The 21,621-nt window shown below is 42.3% G+C and overlaps 1 protein-coding gene across 11 annotated transcripts in view; it reads right to left on the bottom strand.

Moving 5' to 3' along the window:
* Window positions 1-21,621, bottom strand: part of neo1a (neogenin 1a) — a 248,723-nt gene that overhangs the window by 161,128 nt on the left and 65,974 nt on the right. For 10 of the 11 annotated variants that reach the window (XM_049597522.1, XM_049597561.1, XM_049597586.1 and 7 more), the window contains exon 2: window positions 3,341-3,658. In XM_049597522.1, coding sequence (XP_049453479.1) covers window positions 3,341-3,658 — 318 coding nt within the window. The remainder of the gene's footprint in view (window positions 1-3,340; window positions 3,659-21,621) is intronic. The other variant, XM_049597532.1, reaches the window with a different exon arrangement.

Genomic DNA, 21,621 nt, shown 5'->3' with positions numbered 1-21,621 from the left:
GTGTGTGTGTGTGTGTGTGTGTGCTGGTGATTGCTGACACCTGCTCCACTCTTCAAGTAAAAATTGATTGAATCTAACATCCCATCATGGTTGACCCAGGCAGATCCCACAGGCTGTGAGGTTGTCTGATAGCACAACTCATCTCAGCACAGGAACTAAACAAATCCCCTCTGCATCATACGTCCACGTGGCTTCAGTGACAGGTATTGATGAAGTGCTGGGATGGATCGTCTAATGTCCAGCTTATGTTAAAAAAAGCACACTGGTATTTACTCATTTCACACATCAGCTGGGTGACAAGGAGAAAATCAAATATCACAAGATTTTTGACCAAACACCTATCGTAGGGTTGACTATCAGTACTTTGTCAAAATATGTACACAATGAGATGTGGGGGTAAAGATAAATAATAGTCTGGCACGTTCAGAAAATTACATCACTTCACTGTAATGCAGCCTTTAAAACTATGGGAAGACAACTTGTGATATCATAATATCCAAAACCATACCTACTTTCATATCTAGTTATTAATATCCTGCCCAGCCCTACACTTACACTACTGTTTATAATAAGTGTTCTATTTTCTTAGGCGTGCGCAGACAGTCTCTTTTTGTTTCAAGTCAGGAGAATTGCCATGGTGACCGCCGGGTCAGGCGGTCTAAGAAGCAGCTCTGACAGCCACACAAACAAAGCCAGACACTAATTATCTACTATCACATCAACATTAAGATAATTTGTGTCAAGGCTGAAAATGATTAAGCATGTGTGAATACAAAGTGCATTGTTTGTACATTACACTAAGCACATGCTGCCCTCTCTGCTGCTGCTGGATCAGCGATACAAGAGGCAGCTGTAGCAGGGAAACACGGAAATATATCATGTCCAAAATCCAATTCTGGGGTCTTACGAATGTTAAAATCTCTACAATAAATTCTAAAAAAGGTGATAAAAGAAGACTGTTGTGTTGCCTCACATCACCTCTGTCTCAGCCAAAAAACTGCCCTTGAACACTCTGCAAAGACCACAGCCAACGGCCAACTAGCACGTACGTTCTGCGCCAGTGTGAGAGGAAGTAACTCTCCATAGCAGCAGCCAGCAGTCATCTGTACACGTCATTAAATAGGGAAACCAGAAGACTGACAGGACGGATTCAATAGGGGATGGAATCACCAGAGGATCCACGATACGATATTATCGCAATATTGCGATTTGCTGAGTATTGTGATAAAATATATTGTTATTTATTTTTCGACTGTAAATTAAGTCACTAAAGGAAAACTTTGTCAACAGCAAAAGTTTTATCAATACGATAAAAGTTTTCAGTCCGTTCATCTCACTTCAGCCATTTTTTTGGAAACAACAAAATGTATCCAGTGGACCGAAAAATCAATTGATTATATTATTCTGGTAGGCAACCTAAAGTTTGATTTGTATTAGTAGCATTAATAATTTAAATAATGGGGGGAAAAAAATCAATACTTAAAAATCAATCAATACGTGACGATACGATATTGCCACACAAAAATATCGTGATACTATGCATCAATCTTTCCCCCCACTCCTAGGATTCAAGAGGCTAGTTTGCACATGCTGATGTTAAAAGAACAAATATTCTAGCAAGTCCTAGTTTCCTATTATTTTTGAGTCACTCTAACACACCATCATACCCAGCATCTCAGGAACCTTTAATTAAAGGCAGGTGTGCTGAAGTGAGTGTGGTGCATGGAGAACGCAACAGGGTTACAGTCTTTAACCACCGTGTTTTTTTGGTTCATCTTAGTTTTTATTGTTTGATGAAGTCTTTTAATGCCCCATTGATTTGAACTTTGTTTTTGGAAAGGCCTGATAATTGGGGGGATGTTTGTTTGGGGATTTTGTTGGCATTCTTTTGAATACGACAGTCAAGACAATCAATTCATAGCGTCATCTTGAAACTCTCCACACAAAACCAATCTAAGCAGCTGGATCATCAAACAGTGAGTAAAACTAAACCAAACACAGTGAGTTCATCACATCTCCTGTTGTGGTGTCTGTTTGAAAGTCGCAATACAAACCATTTCTGCTCAAGAGCTTAATGGCTAAATAAAGAAAGTCTTACCAATATTACAACTTTGTTTTGATGTCACAACATTTTAAATTTAGCTGTTTGTTTGCTTTCCTCACTTCCAGTTCTCCTCTCGTGCACTGAGCTAAAGTCCAAATCACAGTGTGTGACAGGCAACGCCAGGTCTGACCCCAATTCAACATGCTGAATCAGCCGAAAAACAACCAACCAGGGCCGACTAGTGCCAACGCTGTGAGACACACTGTAAAAACTTAGGCAACACAGACTCTCACTGACAACTGACAGCCGACTGTCAGCTTCATGTGTCAAGGCCCCGAGATCCTCGTTAGGTCTTTAAATGCTAGACTGCAATCTTAAAATGTATCATCTCTCCAAGTTGGACCACTGGTGTATAAGATATCATAGTTAAATACTTATTTGGTTATTCACTGTATTTAAACACTGAGGCACTGTGACAATACTGTCTGCTGAGTTTTGTCGGAGAGATCACGTTGCACATGTGGTTAGACAACTGAACTCTTTGAGTGAAAAGGAAAAAATCTGCTCAATCTCCAGCGGTAATATACTGCCTCATTAAGTTGTAATTCAAAAGCCTGTGAGAAGAAACAGAATCACAGTCAGACAGTAATTTCACACAGGCACTCAGTATCCGAGAGGCTTATACTGTACTATCCCATTGTCAACAAGAGGCCTCTCTTGAGCGACTTAAAATCTGGCAGAGCACCGCTGAGCAGAAAGCACACAGTAGATGCATTCTGCGGCTCCTCCAGCTGCAAATTGAATTTCGGGGCACGACTTGACTCAAAACACCTAATAATCCCACGTCACTTGCTGTTCCCAAACTGAACAAGGTCACATTGTAGGACTAGTAATGAAAAAAAAACAGGCCCTTTTACGAGCATTTATCCAGTAGGGCACTGCATTCAGACTCCAGCAAGGTGAAGGACTTCATGGAGGAGAAAGTACAAATGGCTGAGCAACTCAAGGACAAAAAAACAATCAACAAGGGAAAGCAACTAAAGAACCTCTTCACACCTACGGAGGTGAGTGTGTGCAGCGCGGCCGTGGAGAAGCAAACATTTCAAAGAAAGATTCTATCATGCAATCTTTCGTATTACATAATGTACTTTGTGTAATGTTTATCAACAAATGACATCAATGGAAGAAGACGTTACAAAGTCGTGATGTGATGTTGAACTGTCAAGACAATTCATCACAAGCTACAGCTTTACCCATGGTGTTCAAGGTGTTCAGAATAAATCTGGCAGCTCTTACCTGCTACGGAGAGACGGGCCGTCTGGCTGGAAATGGATCCCAGGTTGTCGATAGTGGCGACGCACTGATAGACACCCTCGTCGGGCTTATTGTGCTTGGAGTGGACCACGTGGGTGAAGAACAGCGAGCCATCGGGAAGTATGTTTCGTCTCTCGTCTGAAACCAGGCTCATGAAGGTGCCGTCTTTCTTCCACTCTATGCGTGCTGGCGTAGCTGCGTCGCTGTGGGCCGAGCAGTTGAGCAGTGCCGAGTTGCCCCGAATGGCCAGTGTGTCCTGGGGCTCCACTGTGAACCAGAAGGGGCTGAAGGGCTGCGCTGCTGAAGTTGGAGGGCAACAGGAGAGAACAGAGATGTTAGCTGGACGCTCGACACTGGGGCTGGTGATATGTATCATTTCAGCATCAACACTGCAAAGTCACATCCAGGACCTGTGATGTCAAGTAAGGCGAATTAACTCAAACACTTCATGCTACAACCTTTTTCTGTCCTTAAATAAACAGAGGGGGAGCACTTGATTGAGAGTAAAAGGCTATTCCGCAAAGACACAATCTCCCTTACCCACCACCCTCGATGGTGGGACAGTAATAAGACACTGTTCTGAAGATCTAAGAGGTCAAGAGCTGGAGCAGGGGCATAAAAGTTCAGCAATATACTGGGGTGCAAGTCCATGTATGGCTTTAAAAACAAACAAAAGAACCTTAAAATCAATCCTGTATTTGACAGGTAGACAGAGCAGGGATGCTAGCACTGGTGTACTGCTGTTTCTTTTTCTGGCACTGGTCCGACAACCTTTTTTGCTCCTTGCTACAAAAGGAAAACTAGTAGGGTTCTCATTTTCCATGACTAATGATAGCAGCCAAGCCTTTCAGACAGGTTAAGTGTGTATGTGACGTTGTTTGGTGGCATTTGTTATGGGAAGTGAGTCTCTCCGGTGTGTATCAAAACCGGGCCTGAAGATGCTGCAGACACAGTGAAATACATGCTCTTCCACAGCGACAGTAGTCAGCAGGAAGTATCTGGATAAACTAAGGTTGCAGTATGGCGACACCAACAAGGGCTGTGTTTTGTTTTTGCTGCTCAGAAGAAAAAAAGCATTTGTTTCGCAGCAGAGTTGCCGGACTGTAAAAGCTGCGAGTCAGGCAATGGTGACTGAATCAACAACAGTTTGGAGCCACGAGGCTGAAAAGCTTACGTTAACGCTAACGTTAATCTATGAGAGAAGTCCGTCAGATAAACAACCAAAGAACGCCTGGGTAGGAGTCGACCACAAGCTGAAAATGAGCAAGCAGCAGGAGGGGAGCACCGTAAGGAAGCCCCCTTATTTTTGGGTAACCAACAAGCATTATGAATATGACATGTTAGATCACTGACTGTAGCCTGGATTGATAGAAGGCTAGTATATGACAACAATGGTGTCACGATGAGTCAGCTTGTGTATTAAACAACCTAATTTCCCCACTTTGAAAAGTCTCTAGGATAAAAAGTAATTTTTCAGCTTTCATTATTTTTCATTCTTTATTTACTATGCAGAAATATTCCCCTAGAAAATCTCACTAATAATACTAGAATGATTAATTATTTGTAATTACAGCTATCAACCAGTCACCTGCTGAAAATTCCTGCATTTAGTCATATCACAATATATACTGCAGAAAATAAATCCCAAAGTTAATTTTTTCCTCCCAATACCCTGCAGCCCTACTCTACACTGTGTAATGTTTTAAAACAGAGCCACTTGGGCAGTCTGAGCAGCAACGAGCAGTAAGTCAAAAGCAATTCTTATTCAAGTCGAACAACTGGTCTGTTCCGTGGTCACCGCAGCTGATGGCAATGTTGATTTATTGATTTTATTTTAATACCAGCATGTGTCTAGTTTCCACAAGTGGTGAAAGTGTATATTTGATGCACGCTGCAGATGCTGTCATCTGAAAAGCTTCATCATGACGTGATGTGATGGATTACTAAACATAGCATTTCATATGTAACTGCTGTAACAGATGAGTTTGTAGTTTTAACTTTTTTTTTTTTTTTTTTTACATTTATTCCATAGAGAGAGCTGTAAAATGCTGACTATCATTCTGAAACATGGAACTACCACTGAAGCTGCACTTTGAGTTCAACCACATAACAAGTGACTGCAAAATCACATCTCAAAGGACGTCATCGACTTCAATGGAACATTTTAAACCCCACTCACACAAAATGTGCCGGTGGCTGAAATGAAAGGACACTAGAGGACCCCAAGTGCCCCAAACACTCAATGAAATGTTTCCAAAGCAAAACATCTTTTTGTTCAATCCCATCTTTTCAGCCACTGTGCCTCGGTCTATCCCAGAGACTCCGAGAGGCTTTTCATTATGAAACCACAAGCCTCACTGGAATTGGACGAGAGGAACTGACAAATTTAACCCAGTCTAGCCTCCCTGGCAAGTTAATATCACGTCTTGCTTTATTATAAGTAGAGAGTGCATTGAAGGAGTAAACACTTTGGAACGCGGTTGCCATTTCCTTCCTCCAGCATAAATGGGAACATCTCACTGACATGGATAGTGCCAAAGTCGGAGTAAGTGCAATTGCTTTGCATTTGTCCTCATCCATTATTCAAGTGCTCCCACCCTAAGAGTCACACAGTGGTATTGTTTAGATAAATAACACCAATTATCAGTTCTGCAGGGATGGAGGAAAGCTAGAAAAATAATTAAGAGGGTATGAAGGTATTTTAATAATGCAGCGAATGGAGTGAAATAAGTGGCTGAATGTTAAATGCAGTTTAAAATATGCCTGCTCTCTTCCAAGGAAATGGCACGTCTCCAGGGGAGAGCGAGACCAGAAAGAGAAGGAAAGGGAAGGAGACAGAGAAGAGAGATGCTATGTCAATGGTTCAGCTATTTAACTACTAGGAGGTAATTTCTCTACCTTACGGCACCAAGTCCCCAGTGTGAGATCCAAAGAGAGAGGCAATGTAATGCGCGGTCCATTATGGTGGCAATATGGCAAGTTGTCCTCTGAGCACTTAGTTCTCTTGAAGCACAAACAATTACAGCAAAACGCCGCAAAAAATGACTGACTTGAATAGATATTTCCACTTTCTCAATTGGGAATAGAGGAAAGACAGCATAGCATTCCAACTACACTGAGCCATTGTCTCCACACTAATTCACTGATGGAGAAGAATAGAAAACAGAGAGAGGAAAGAACGCTCAGTGCGGGACCTTCTCTGCTCTGACTGAAGCGCCAAGGTCAGATTGATTAGCATGGAAAAGAAACATATCTCTTCCTTTTGTTTGTCTCCATCTTACTTACATATTCTTATGGCTGCTACTGTGCCACTTTTTAGAACTCAAACTGTTAAACCAGCAAGCTTCAAATCTGATTTTACTGCAAGTAATATACAGCAACAGACTGGATGCAAGTGAAGCAAAATTCCAGGATATCAAACTTTATTAGATCTGCTGATGCAAAAAAATGGCACAAGTGCTCATACATACAATATTTTATTTTAAAAATCCCTCCAGGCACACGTAGATGTGAGATTCAAGTGAATAAACAGCAGTAAAAAATAAGATACCCGTCCGAGGCCAGCACAACACATTTTCAACTTTAACTCTTCGCAGTAAGCGAGTGGTTTTAAATTAGACTGAAGTAAGCAGATGATTTCAGGAAAATCGATAAATTCCGAGCGGCCGAATGCACATATTGGGCCCAATGTGACAACACTGGAAAATATATTTTACTGATGGTGTGTATGACAGATGGAGAGAGACCAGAGTGGAGTAGCAGTGGGGGGAATTTGTCACTCCTGCAGACCAGAGGCACCATGGCATGCTTAATCATCTCTGCTTTACGCTGCTGGAACAGTGGGTGTGTGGGTTGGGCAGAGCTTCCAGGCTCTAGCCTGGCTCCTTTCCAGTCAAAAGACCATCTTCAGCCGCTCTCTATCTGAGGAGAAAACTGAATGGGCTTGAGGGTCCTGCGGCATCCTATCAGAGCCAAAACAGCCGCCTTTAGCAGCTTTTTATCCCCGTCGTAGGATCAGTAGGGGAGGGCTTAGCTTCAGCTGCACCGTCAAACAAAATGGAGAACCATCTGCTTTCAGTTGCAGACACAACGTCCACCATCAGCAGAGCAGGGCAGGGGAAGGAGAAGAAGATGGGGCTGGAGATGGAGATAAACTGGGGGTGTGTTAGAGGGGCTGATGGCAAGCTATAGGTGCTGGTTTGTCCTCACCTATCAACTATAAACCTCAATTATTTCCACATGGAATAACTTCCCTCTAAAACTATTTAAATACCATGAGTACCAGTCAAACTGCAGACAAACAAACACACATGCCAACTGACAAGAAAGCAAAACAACAATGCCCCTGGTAGTGGCCAAAGTCCAAACTATAATAACACGGACAGGTGGGACAGTTTAATCAATGCTGGACCCACTGAGTGCAGACTAAACAAATATTTTGATGAAAAGGAACACTAGCTGCCAAAAAGCTTTCATTTAATTCCAGTTTTTTAACAAAGGTTTTGTATTTCCATTATTTATAGCACATAGAGCAACTGGAAATCAAAAGTAAAGTTTACCAGTTATCCTAACCCTGGTTGCAAGGTCAACACAGTGTGCAAAATCCTCTTTTTTAAGGCAACTGAAAGCCTCATTTAATTTTTCTGAAACTGTCTCACATTATTTTAAGAGAATGAGGTGTTATATTTGAAAGCACATACAAAAAAAATCTAACTTCCCCTGTTTATTGGGTCCTGTAGGAATAAAAACAAAGCCCAAATATCAGAACAAGCCTCTGAACTTCAACCATAAACAATTCCACCAAAGACAGAAGCTGGAAAACCGTGTCTGTGGTTAATATTTAAAGGTTAACAAGCCCAAACTGTCTTTCCTGTAAGATTGTGGGGAAGACAAGCAGGCAAGCTAAATGAGCCGGATAAGGCCAACATCTCAGCGGGAAACAAGCATCTCTATCTGCAGCGTCAGATTGAAAACAAACTCATTACAAAAGGCAAAAAACATCACCATCTCAGACTTCAACACGCTTCAACTTTTAGGTCAAAGGAAAAGTTTACTTTTGGCAACTAACAAGGTCGTGAGTGACTGGGAAAAATTTCAAATGAACACCTACAGAACATGCGGCGCTCTCTTGATGTATTCTGAAGAGTTCATTGAAAGCAAACTCAACAGAGCGTATGTTCCCATACATCATTAAAGCGCAGGGAAAATATCCCAAACCTTGCTGAAACAGAATGTAATGAAAGAAGGAGATGAATTGAAATGTACAACAGTGAGGAATACTGTCTCCTGTACAGAAACTTATAATGCAGTCATCAATAATCCAGATGACTGTAACTCAAAGTACACCTGTTGCAACGGAGAGCACACACATCTTTACCCCAGAATTTATTAGTAGTGAATCACTGCAGGCTTTTAACAACACAGCTGCAGACTTAAAAAAGGAAGGGGTGTTAGAAACCACATTACGGTGTGGGAAGTCTAATCTATTCAGGCCCAGCAGTGTGGGAGCCCCTGCTTGTCTTTGAGAAATAGGAACCACCGCACCAGGCAAGGAGAGCAAGGGGCTAGAAAATGAGGTTGTCTGCTTGATAAGTATGGGCTGTTACCTCTGTCCCAAATCCACTTTGCTCAGCAGTCATAAAAGGTTTGGGAGCCCAGCTTAAGGTGGTGCCCTGATATGCTGCCTTGCTCTCTCCCTCACAGTTTCTCCCTTGCTCTCAGATGAGAGAGACAGAATGGAGACATGGAGCTTGTGCTGCATTTCCCACCATGAGCCAGTGTTGAAAGCATATTTCTGGATGTTACAGGGCTTACTGTCAAGGTGAGGTGTGTGTGAGCCCAGGTAATGTGTTCACAGAATGTATGTCAAGACATTTTTGCTTGAGGGTTTGCAACAACTCTGTCATGTCACAAGTAATCTGAAAAAACGGTGAATAACTTACTTGTGCAACATGTGTTCTGTGACATGGGTGAATGTATTTTTCTCTACCATCCTGTAAACGGTTTACAATCTCCGCCGAAGAATGCACAGTTTCAAAATGTTAGGTGTAATATCTCCGAAGAGGCGGTAAAGAGGAGTGGGTTAGGGTCTGCTCTCCACACAAAGACCCCCTGTTCTCCTCTATTCTACGCTTGGCTCAGCAGGAAGCCTCCTCCCTCATTGACCCACTGTCTGAGAGCAGCCATATTGACTGCCCTCCTTATTGAGCCGCTCTTGAGACAGAGCAGACCACTCTCAAAACCAGTCACATTTTCAACAACAGAGGCCCTTCTGTGGCTTGGACTGGGGACAGGGAAATCCTGAGACGTAAAGGGGCGTATAAAGCCATTGGGAAATGGTTATTATAGGCTACTTTAAAAGGCTAAACAGCAGTGTAGATGATAAATGTTATTAATATATTGGAAATAGGATGTTGGTTTTGGTAATTAACCAGTTAATCTTTAAGAAAATTGAGGCCTTTCCTTTCAGTCTGGCGCGCCACTGACTCAGTGAGCTTTAATGACACATTTCAAAGTGTTATCCATTTAGAAGTGGTGAAATTTTAATGTTTTGTGACATAAATATTTCCCCTTTTATTTTATTTTTCTGTTGGCTTTGCTAACAGACAGCCGGCTAGCTGTGTTACATAGTGCCAACTGCCCACCCTCCAGTCTCCTCTGGTTAGCTAACGTTAGCCTTGGCTGCTTTGTCCTGTGCATCACTTAAGTCAGATGGGAGCTAACTAGCTAGCGGTGCTGCTCATTTGCTAACACCGTCCCAGTGGCAGGGTGGCGTTAAGTAAGTGGCTTCATTTTGAGTCTGACAACCAATAACCTGTGACTAACAGGTTAGTTTTTAAGAAAAAAAAACAAGAAGGAAAATATAGTGAAATACAAGAGGCCTTTTTCTTTAGACTGGCGCTCCATTGATTCAGTGAGCTTTAGCGCTGCGTTTCGTTATTTCGTTAGTGTTATCCATTTAGAAATGGTGACATTTTAATGTTTTGTGCTGTAAATGTCTTGCCTTTAATTCTATTTTTCTGTTGGCTTTACTGACAAATAGCCAGCTAGCCATGTTAGCATGTGGAAACAAAACACCCACTGCCCACTTTCCAGTCTCCAATGGTTAGCTAACGTTAGCCTTGGCCACTCTGCACTGCACACCACCTTGGTCAGTTGGGAGCTAGCTAGCAGCGCTACTCATTTGCTAACACCATCTTGGTGGCTGGGTGGCGTTAAGTAAGCAGCTTTTTGAGCCACACAGCCCCTTTAAAATTGGTATATAACTTTGCTTTCTAACTAGCATCAGTAGCTAGCTCTACTAGCCGTGCTGGCACTGCTAACACTGCTAACAGACAGTGATGCTAAGGGTTGTTTGCTGCTCAGGACTGAGCTGCTAACTCACTGGAGCGACCCTGGGGGAAACTGAAGGGTTGCCAACATGTTTCCACAGCATCGCTGTTGGGTCAGGATGGCGTTACTAGTGGTAACTGCCAGGTGAGCAGCGGTGCTAGCTAGCTCCCACCAGACCCAGCTTGTGTGCAGTGCAGTAAACTGATGAGCAGCAAAATGAACGTGTAGGCCGACACGTGGAATGGTCACAAATATTACTTCAGATTTACCGATTAACAGTTAACCGTTGGCATCCCTAGTGGGAATACAATTTTCACTCTGCTCTGTATTCCTGTTGTAGGCAATAATGTGTCACTGGATCTGTGATCTTTCAGACCTTTAAAAGGAAACAACAAGTCGAGAGTACAGCACATCAAGGATGATGGAAACCTTCCACTCAGGTAAAGACAGAGGTGGGGGGATGGCCCTTTGTAATGAACCTGAGCACTTCATTCACCGAGCTCCTGCCTCTATTATTTCCATCCCTCCATTGTTTGTCCTTCCACCCTCAGCGTCAGGGTCGCTTTCATGACAGTAATGGAAATGGTTGTCTCTGCTTCACTCCCACACTACCCCCCCACTACTTCTCCTTCATCTTTATACCTTGAATCTGTGTCTCGTTCTCTCAGCAGAATCCTTCATCTTCCCATCTCTCCAAACTCCCCGTCTAAAGCCCATCTGTCACCAAGAAACACCTCAGGGAAATAACAATGATCCTGAGACCAAGTGTGGAGGGACAAGGTGTCTTTAATAGAGCAGGAGAAGGAGCTGCAGCTAACTTTCTTTATTCGAGGTATGTATCTATTTGGGGAAAAAAAGGAAAAGGTGTCCTTTTCTAATCAAAGGACGAGTACAGAGGTCCCTTCAAGGATTCTATTATAGAGTGGCTGCAAGTTGAGGCGGCTAGCTTACTTCCTTTCATTTTGTTAAAATTGACATTTGGGCACTTGACTTGAAATGAATCAAAGAAGTGAAGATTTGAGTGGAAACACCTATTTCATTACCAGGTAATAGAAAAGAAAGGAGAAGGGGGCACATTCATTAAGAAAGATTAGTGTTTTCAATGCTGTGAAAGACGTTTATCTCTTAAAATGAGTCTTGAGAAATCTGAGAGATGACAAAATCCCAGCTGGAAGGATAAACATTAGAGGCAGACTAAAGGCAAAGGAGTCAATGACAAACTTAAGTAAAGGAGAGGTTGAATGACTCAAGAGTGCATCTCTTTTTCAGATTTGTAACTGAACTTTGTCGGACTTTGTGTGGCCAGTCACATATTTCTTTTAAGAGTTAACGCCAGGAACAATGTCTGACATGCCTGAGGGAGGTAGCCATGATCAGGGACACCACAACCCACCGACTCTGGTATTCTCAGCGTTCCCCACAGCAGTTGATGAAATGAGGGGTTGAGGCCAAGCCATAAAGGGATGGACAAAATGATTGGGGCGCCTAGCGCACACTGGCTGTCCTGCGCTGGCACCCACTCAACTGGCAGATTAAAAAGAGGAAAGGATCCAATTTTTTCAGCTCGCAGTTCTCTGTCATCCTGTCTGCTCGCTGCCATTGTAAAACTCTGGAGGCCCGCAGAAAACATGACAGGGTCACAGGCGGGGCTGGGTCACTGCAACGCCATCAGCTTTGGTTTTGCTGAATACTGCCAGAAAATGTCACTCTAATACAAATGTCAGTCTCTCTTTAATCAGATGAAGAAACAGATCCTACTCAAATGATTTGCTGGTTAATAGGATTAGAGAATGCTTTGAGCGCAAGAGTCCGGCAAAATATCAAATTTAAACAACCATGTCCAATGTGCACGATTTGTAAACTGCAGGGATTTTCATTCTGGCTTTATGTTAGGGCATGGTACCCTTACTATTTAGTGATTGTGTCATGCAGCAGTGTAACATTAATTAATGAGTACCTAATCCCTCTTTCCCAGTAACCACACACACTGACCCCTATTTCCTGTTCTGCAGTGAGAGGCTCAACCTCAATCCAAGGCCACCTTAGAGACAGGACTCTTGCTGCAGCTCCTATACCAGGGTGACATTTAAAAATCAGTTCCAAAACATCTAACGCTCCGCTTTTTAAATTGTTGTTGATACAAAATGTGCAATCCGAAGGTAGTGTTTTTAATTAATTTTAAAAGTTTGTGATCTGTATTTGTCTTTGATGCATTTCATGGACTAAACAATGATGTGAAAAACTGTTAGTTGAAGCACTAGGATAAATGAGACCAAAGCTCCAACATCACAAAGCTGAGCTTCAGAGGGACCCACTGTGCTAGGACTGGATATCGATTAAAAAATTGTGATACCAGTACCCTTAAAGTGATACACATACCAATAGAGTTCTTCATTTGATACCCATGTTTTGAATGGAAGCATTCAGTTATGTAAAATGCCAACAGACCAAACAGGCGTGTAGCATGGGCATACTTTTGAATTTTTTTGTGGCATCTGGGTACGCTGACCTGCAAACAAATACACTGTGCTCGAATTAACCATACCACAGACTAAATGGATTGTAGCTGCTGCAGTAATGGGTCAATCACACATTGAAATAAATGAACGATTGCAGTGATTGGTTGTGAGCAAAATTATACAAATAGTCTTTCTTTTCTTAGATCTAGGTACAAAAAGGATCAAATGCAGGTGTCACTTGACTGGAGAAGTTTCACTACTACTTAGTACTGGATATTTCGGTGAATACCTTCAAAGTATTGAGTATTGTGGTTGCGGACTGGGACTGGCATGTACGTGGGTGTGTCAAGCGTGGTAATGGTCCCAACTGTCCTTGGGTCTAGAAGGGGGACGCACTGAGCAGGGTACTTGTACCCATTACTCTATTCTTCCCAGTGAAGGCTGCTTCAGCAAGACCGGCTACCTAAAACAAGGTAGTATCCCCGCGGTGCCTAGAGTTTTTTATGTGTGAGGAACGCCACAGTGCAGTGTAAAGGGTAGTCGCGGAGTCTTATGTGTAGGCACATCATGATTCTCTTGAAGTATTGATGGATACCCAGCTCAACAAAATGAAGCTTTCGTGTATTTTAAAGGGCCAAAAGACATGACTGGACATATCAATTTTCTTACTTCAGTCAGTCACACTCATAGATTCCTTTTATGTGTGTCTCTGCACTCAGTTCGAAGAGAATTCAGAATGGCGAGCTGAAAATTGGCTCCTCTGAAAAGTATGGAAATAGCCCCTCAATGCTGAATGATTCATGCTTTGCACTCATTAGCGTGGCATTAATTTTTCATCAACGTTTACAACAATTACATTTGGAACCCGTGTTTCTGAAACATGCATATTTGTATTCCTCTGCCATGGCGGTGCATTTAAGCAGGATACACATGTAATCAAAATGTGTTCTTAATTATGAAATTAGAGAGTTTACAAAAACATAATTCTTAATTAAACTTGATTCACTGACATAGTAATTGGGCTAAGCTTGACTACTGTCACTATTCAACATGCCATTAAAACTGCAAAGACGAAAGGGTATCAGTGTGTTTTTCCTACTTGGTAAATAGAAAAATGCTGCTACTACCCCCAAAGCAAACTATCACTTACACGATGTGTGCAAATAAAAATTATACCAAATTAGCCCTCTTATCATAGGAGAGTTAAACACTGATGTAATAAATGAATACAACAGAATAATCTAATACAATAAACCAAGTGAAGGCAAACAAAATGATAACACTCATCACAGAAGGAAAGATGACACTAGCTGTATTCTATTATTTTGAGTACGCCTGAAGATAAAAACATGCACATTAACACCTGAAGAATGAAATGTAAGACAAAGCTTCTAACAAATAAGTGTGTTTGAGAAGGAGACAGAGATCCAGGAGGGATTGGGTTGACGGGGAAACCTCTCTCACCTCCCCTGGTTGTGATAATTAACCAGCACTGATTGAGGCTCGAATTCCCCCTCTTATCAGGCTCCCCACGGGCCTTCGTTGAAAGATTGGCCCACTGAGACGACAGCGGCACATGCGATCATACTGTGAGAGCTTCTGTAGGGATGGTGCGTGCGGGTACAGTGTGCGAGACCGTCAAAAACTCTGCCTCATGGTGAATAATTGGAAAGCAAAATAAGGAGAAACAGCATGTTTCTTAGGCTAAATGGGTACCCACGGAGCAGTCAGACTAAAGGTTAAAACCATCACTTAATGTCAGGATTTAAGAATTGGGCTAACCTTTTCTGGTTATCGGAGAAAGCCTTCAAAAAAAAATTTCACAGTGGCGGCAGATGCCATTATCTGCTGTTTTTGAGTAAGATGCCCTTTAAATCGAACTCACAAGCAAACTATCAGGTGCTGAGACAAATTATGCACTCAAAATACTTCTGACACTTGATTAAGCAGAGAGGAAATACACATTTCCTTTGACCCACAAGACATTACTGCATCATTCAAATAGAGTATGCCAGCAAAATAATTTTCTGTCTAACTGCTTCATGTATTCAACAAAGAGAGAGGTATGTAAAATATAGGTGGTAGGGATGTAAACATGAAACCGTTAATTGGCTAACCACCAACAATATTTTTGACTGATCACACGTCGGTCTATAGGTTTATTTTGCTGCTCTTCTGTTTGCAGCAAAGCCCATTATAGCATTGTTAGCTACTGTTAGATCTGCTATTGCCATTAGTAGTGAAAGCATGGTAAGTGGTGCTAACAGTTAACAATGCTAAAGGAGGATCAAAATGACGCTGCTTACCCACCTGGGCAACATGGGAGGAGACTGGAGGTTGGTTATCATGTAGAGTCGCTGCTAATGGGCTAACACCCGACCCAGGTGGTGAGTGAAAAGCGGCCTTTAGCTAGCCATTAGAGAGCCCAGGGTGGGCAGTAGGCAAGTATGTTTTCAGTTAGCAATGTCAACACAGCTAGTGGTACTAACAGTTAATGCTAAAGGGGTTTTGCAGCTCAAAATGAAGCCGCTTACTCCCCCGGGATACATGGTGGGAGACTGGAGGGTGGCCGTCACATAGCACCACCACTAATAAGCTCCCACAGGTGGTGAATGAAAGTTAACCTTTAGCTAACCAGTGGAGACCAGAGGGTGGGCAGTGGACACTATGTTTTCAGTTAGCAATGTTAGCAATCTCAGCACAGCTAGTGGTGCTAACAGTTACCAATGCTAAAGGGGTTTTGCGGCTCAAAATGAAACCACTTACTTAATGCCACCTAGCCACCAGGATGGTGTTAGCAAATGACCAGCACCAACAGTTAGCTCCCATCTGACCAAGGTGGTGCACAGTGCTAAGCAGCCAAGGCTTGCGTTAGCTAACAAGTGGAGACCAGAGGGTGGGCAGTGGGCACTATATTTCAACCCGTTAACACAGCTAGTTGGCCGTCTGTTAGCAAAGCCAACAGAAAATAAAATAAAAGGCAAAACTTTTGCATTACAAAACATTAAAATGTCTGACACTGAATCAATGGAGTGCCAGTCTAAAGAAAGGCAGGGATAGTAGGGAGTAAACAGGGATGACTATATCGGAAAAATGCCCCAAATTCACTGTAGACTGTGATTTTAAACGTTTTTAACTCGCTCTGCCATGCATGAGTTACCTGATACGGTTGTGAAATCACCGAGCAGTGGGCAAACATGGCCAGGAAGTCGTCAACATACTGGGCAGATTGAGCCCAGTTCCTTCTTTCTCCATGAACAAAAACAGATGAGATAGTCATCTGAGACAGGAAAGCACATTCATCTTGCCACCCACCAGCTCCACCCCGTCCCCACGAACCCTGATACTAAAGAAAATCATGCGGCTGTAATGAGATATCCTATAGATTTTTTAATGAAACACAATATTGCATTCTCTTGCCCCTGGTTTTTCTGCTATCACACTCACTCACACCAACACATACACACAGAGAGGAAAGAAAATCAATATAATCCAGTATGCCTTGCAAAGTCAAACACCCAGCAATTTATCAGCATTGGATTTCAAAGTCTGGATCTTTGGCCTGTTTTGTCCTTGACTGCTGTCATTTTTTTTTTTAATCACAAGAGAAAAGAATTGAAAGGGTTGCCTATAGTACGATTTCCCTCGCAGGGTGGTAACAGTTAAGTACAGCATCTGGTGCAAGGAGCTGGGGATGAAAGTGCAGTGCACATCGGACAAGTCTACTAGAGGTCACATCCAGCCGCTCACTTGATCACAGTCTCTGGCTCAGGCTCCTTTGAGCACTCAAGTGTGGCCAATCTGCCTCTGATAAGCTCGCTGCCAATTACCAGCCCCAGACACAAAAACATTTCAAACTATCTCAATTTCTCCCCTTGTTAAGATAAGCATCTGCATGCAAATTCTGCTAATTACAACAAGAAAGCTGAGTCACCCACTTTCAAATTCCCAATGAACATTAACTGACTAATACACTGGCCTTTTCTTATCATATGAACATAAATGATAGAATTATATTCCTCTGAAAAAGAAAAAATCCCCAAAGTCTTGACATGGTGTCCAATTTGTACCCTCACACACAACTACTGAGTTTCTTTCGTATGATAATCCCACCATTCTGCCTTTAACCGGGAACACCTTTTAAAAACACACTTTATATGAGCAGTATATATATGCAGGACTTCTCATCCTTTGCTCTTTTTTTGTTCTCTTCAGAGTGAGTTGTTTGTGGCTTCAAAGTGGTTGGCGAGGAGGTGGTGTTAGCGGGCTGCTGATAAAAGAGCAGCCAGTCGCTGCATGTTCGCAGAGATTTGGAGGAAACCATTTAACACTGGAGCACGGGAGAGATCAAAGCCTTCAAGCCAACACTGGGAGGGAGACTCAATTACTATTTTACTTGAAACTGGATGTTGCCCCTTCAAAAAAAAAAAAAAAAAAAAAAAAAAAAAAAATTAACTCTGGACAAAGTATCCAGGGCAACTTGGAGAAGCATGGGCACAGGAGGGAATGCTATCTGAAGACAGTAGAGTAACAATGGCGGAGTTAAGTGTGGTTACAGGGGTGAAGTGTTTGCACCAGGGGCATAGTTAGATTACAAAATGAAGAGGCTGTGCAAGGCATAAAGGGAGGTCTCTTAGATATTATTACTGTAGTGTACAAGACTGTCAAGCTCCCTTTGAAGTCATGAAAGCATCTTTTTTTTCTGTAGAGGAGCTTTTTTTTATTTGTAACAAGAGTGCACTTGTATCACCTCCCACTTCCAGCCTGCAAACACAGACCAGTTCCCTGGTCAGTCCGCAGACATTTCAATTGCTAAGCAAAAATACCTTTAAACCCACAACAAACAAAATTACTGAGCAAAACCTGAATTCACCAGATAGCAAAGTAGACCAAAAGACAAACCCTGTGTTTGCCAACTTTGTTTCCAATTTAGAGTTTGGATCCTCAGGTTCAGGTTTTCTGTCACTTTCCAAAACATTGCAAAGCAGAAAAGGCTATTAAAAATCAATTTAGCTCAGGAGGTGGAAATATTTTACTCACTGCATTAAGTGCAGGGACGAGGGACCTACTTGGTCTCCATCCAACCACAGTTTGACCAGATGTATCAATATTTGTAATGCGTTTGGAAATGATCTTTTGAAACTGAAGGGCTGCTGAGGTGTCATTTGGCAGATGGTAAGTGCTGGTGTTAAGATGAATAAAACAAAGATGACCTGCAGAGTAACACCACTTCGCAACCGCGCACGATGCAAACATCAGATTGTTTTGGTGTTTCTGAATAAAGATGTCCTAACATGATCCATGCATCTACAAACATGGTTAGCGATGTGTTGCTTGTTTGAAAAAGTACTAACAGTCGTGTTATTGTGGCGAAGCTTCATGCACCTCCAACCAATTTTCAGAGCAACAGCAAGTCTTGAAGCCGCTCGCAGTATATCTGGAGCCTTTTGCGCTTCATCCACCAGAGTTGGCTTGCTCACTTAAGTTAGGAAGAGGTGTTAAGCTCGCATAAATCAGTTAGCCCGTAGATATACCTGCTTTTCCACCACGCATTTGCATAGATAACAGGCTGCATCTCAAACAAATTGTTCAAATACTTGCTTATGTAGTACACGTTATTGGAGGAGTCCACTAGAGCAGTGGTTCCCAATTGGTTCAGCCATTGGGTCCAGATTTCTCCTTGGTTATAAGTTCAAGGTCCAAACTGTTTAATATATCCAATGTCATACTTGCTTTTGGCCATGTTGTCGTCCAGCTAGTTTGCTGTCTCTGTGAAGAAGCCTGTCTGTTAGTCACTCACTTTACAGCAAGAAACAGTACTTCAAAATAAAAGCTCTGTACCAGAATTTGGTCTTCAAAATAACTGTTTTTTACGAACTTGACACGATGGTGAGAATAAACTCGCAACCCACTTTTGGACTAGAGGGTACACCAGAGAACTCAGGCTGTGTAGAACTTCCGCAGTTCACTGTGGACTACAGTAGAAAAAGCAACAGGGCGCCATCGTGGATGTTATGTATGAAGCACATCGTGACAATTGCAAAATGAACGTGTATATGGGAGTTTTTCAAAAGCAGGAAAACCCGCTAAAAATGGCTATAGACTCCTTTTGTATTGCAAGTACTAGAGAGCTGTGTACATGACCCTACAGTAGACAAGTAGGCTTATTTTTTTCTTGTTTTTTTTTTTCCATGTGCGTCATGTTCAACATCATGAACACGCCAAAGAACAGGTTAGCAAACATTCGAAATCAGCATGGAGCCCAGTAAAAATATTCAAATGGTTACCTTGATTTTATGTTACTTTTTCAGTCTCTCTTTCAAACTTTCTGCTGACTAACTTGAACTGATGTTCAAACACTGCTTGGACGGAAACAGAAGGTATTTTGTGGCAGTGCTGAAAAAGACACTCCAGGAAAAGGGCAAAAATTAGCATATCCACCTGAGTGTCATAGTTCCATCACTGCTGATCAGAGCCAATCAGAGATGGAGCTGATACATCCCCATGACTACTGCAGAGTCATTATCTTCTAGGAATGAGTGCTGGTTGTATCCTTTTCTATTAAATACAAAAACCAGATGTGTGTAAGCAGGTTTTTAATCCAGTCGGAAAGGGGATTCTGTTTTTCTCATTTTCCCAGCATTGTTCCTACTGTTCATGTGTATATTCCATTCTGCTGACTTGGCACGTAAATGTCTGAGAACGTGCACAACTACCACTCCAGATGGATACAGAACACGGGAGGCAGCCACCATGCATACACAAACACGTAGTTAAAAGCAAGTATATCTCCAGCCTTAAAAGCAGAATGATTTGCAGGGAGTTGTTTGTGCTGATTCTATCTGTTGATCCTCTCCCTTCCTTTGGGACCTTCTGCTGTTTCATTCAGCGAGTATCGCTTTCCGTACATTCGTTTTCATACAGCTCATCCACTCCTGTTCAACCATTACACTTCTTTGTTTGCACCTTTGTTCCGCTGCAACCGGCTTTTCTCTTCTTCGCGCTCCAGTACCGAGTGTGAGGCCTGTGCCAGTCTCCGAGGGTGTAAATACGACAAAAGAGCTTGGAGGACGTGGCGCTGATGGCATGAATGGGAGGTGAAGTATGGCATAAATATCGCCCATTAACAAAGCATCGCATCACCACACATCCTCACAAAAACTGCATTCTTGGTCACAGAGACTGATTTTGACATAAATACATGCATGTGACCTGTAATGATACCCATTTTACACTGCAGCACGAGAGGGGCGTGCTTTCTTTTCCCTGCCCAACAGAGACTGAACATTCATTACGGAGTGAGCTTATCTCTGCTCTCAGTCCTGTCGGCTCGGACAGCAGGAGCTACCCAGGCTGTTGTGGATGCTAATGTGGATCATATTGCCAGTGAGGAAGAGGTGCAGTGATGTGGCAACAAGACAGAGTGATGGGTTTTTTTTTGTTGTTGTGCAGTCAAGACATGAGGATAAAAAAAATCCAACAGGACACAACAAGGTGAATGTCACTCACTGTGTGTTTGTGTGTGCATCTCAAAGAGAAAGAGAGAGGGGTGAGAAAAAAGAAAAAGTCTTCTCATTTGTTTACAGAGAGAATTATGGCTATGTGGCCTCAATCAGTCTGGCTTAGATAAGAGCAGGATGAAAAAAGAGCTTTGTGTCCCGGAAGCCACAAAAGGACGGAGTGACTCAATCACAATGGATATCATTTCTCACTGTCCAATCATTTATACAACAATAACATGGTACACAATATAAGGTGTGCGTTCATTCTTAAGCCTAGACTATCTGAATTTACAGACAAAATGCTTTTGATGACATGATATTACAAAGATGAAACCAGTAATTGAATTTCGGCTGAAAATGTCACCTTGTCCTTTCAGCTAACAGACACTGACTGCACGCCTTTGTCCAGCTCTTAAGGTCATATTAAAGACAGAGGAGTAACTTTATAAATACTCATTAGCATATTTTAGGGATGTCAGTTAATTGTTGACAAACATTAATCAGTTATCGCTCAGAATATTTTGAAGGGTTACTCATGTTGGTGTAGACCAGTGGTTCCCAACTGGTGTGTCAAGGTCCAAAAATGGGTAATGGGTCCACTCTGAATGGACCACAAGGGACTCACAGTCTAAAAGAAACACACTATATTTCTAAGTGCAGTGAATTTCTGGCACAGAGCTTTTATAATGAAGTGCTGTTTCCTGCTGTAGAGTGAGTGACTTACAGACAGCTACAGAGACAGGAAACTAGCTCAAAGACATGGCCAAACACAAGTAAGACGCTAAGTATATTCAACCGTGTGGACCTTGAACTAATGACTAAGGAGTAATCTGGACCCCATGGTTAGACCAGTTGGAAACCACTGGTCTTGACCTAGGTTGACTTTGCTATTCTTCAGTTAAATGCACTGTGCGCCAACTGGGTCTGGGGAAAGCTGACATAGCTAGCAGCACCACTCATCCAATGATTA

This window comes from Epinephelus fuscoguttatus, linkage group LG2, assembly GCF_011397635.1.
Source record: "Epinephelus fuscoguttatus linkage group LG2, E.fuscoguttatus.final_Chr_v1".
Classification (NCBI taxonomy): Eukaryota; Metazoa; Chordata; class Actinopteri; order Perciformes; family Serranidae; genus Epinephelus; species Epinephelus fuscoguttatus.
This window is presented reverse-complemented; position numbering and strand designations above follow the sequence as displayed.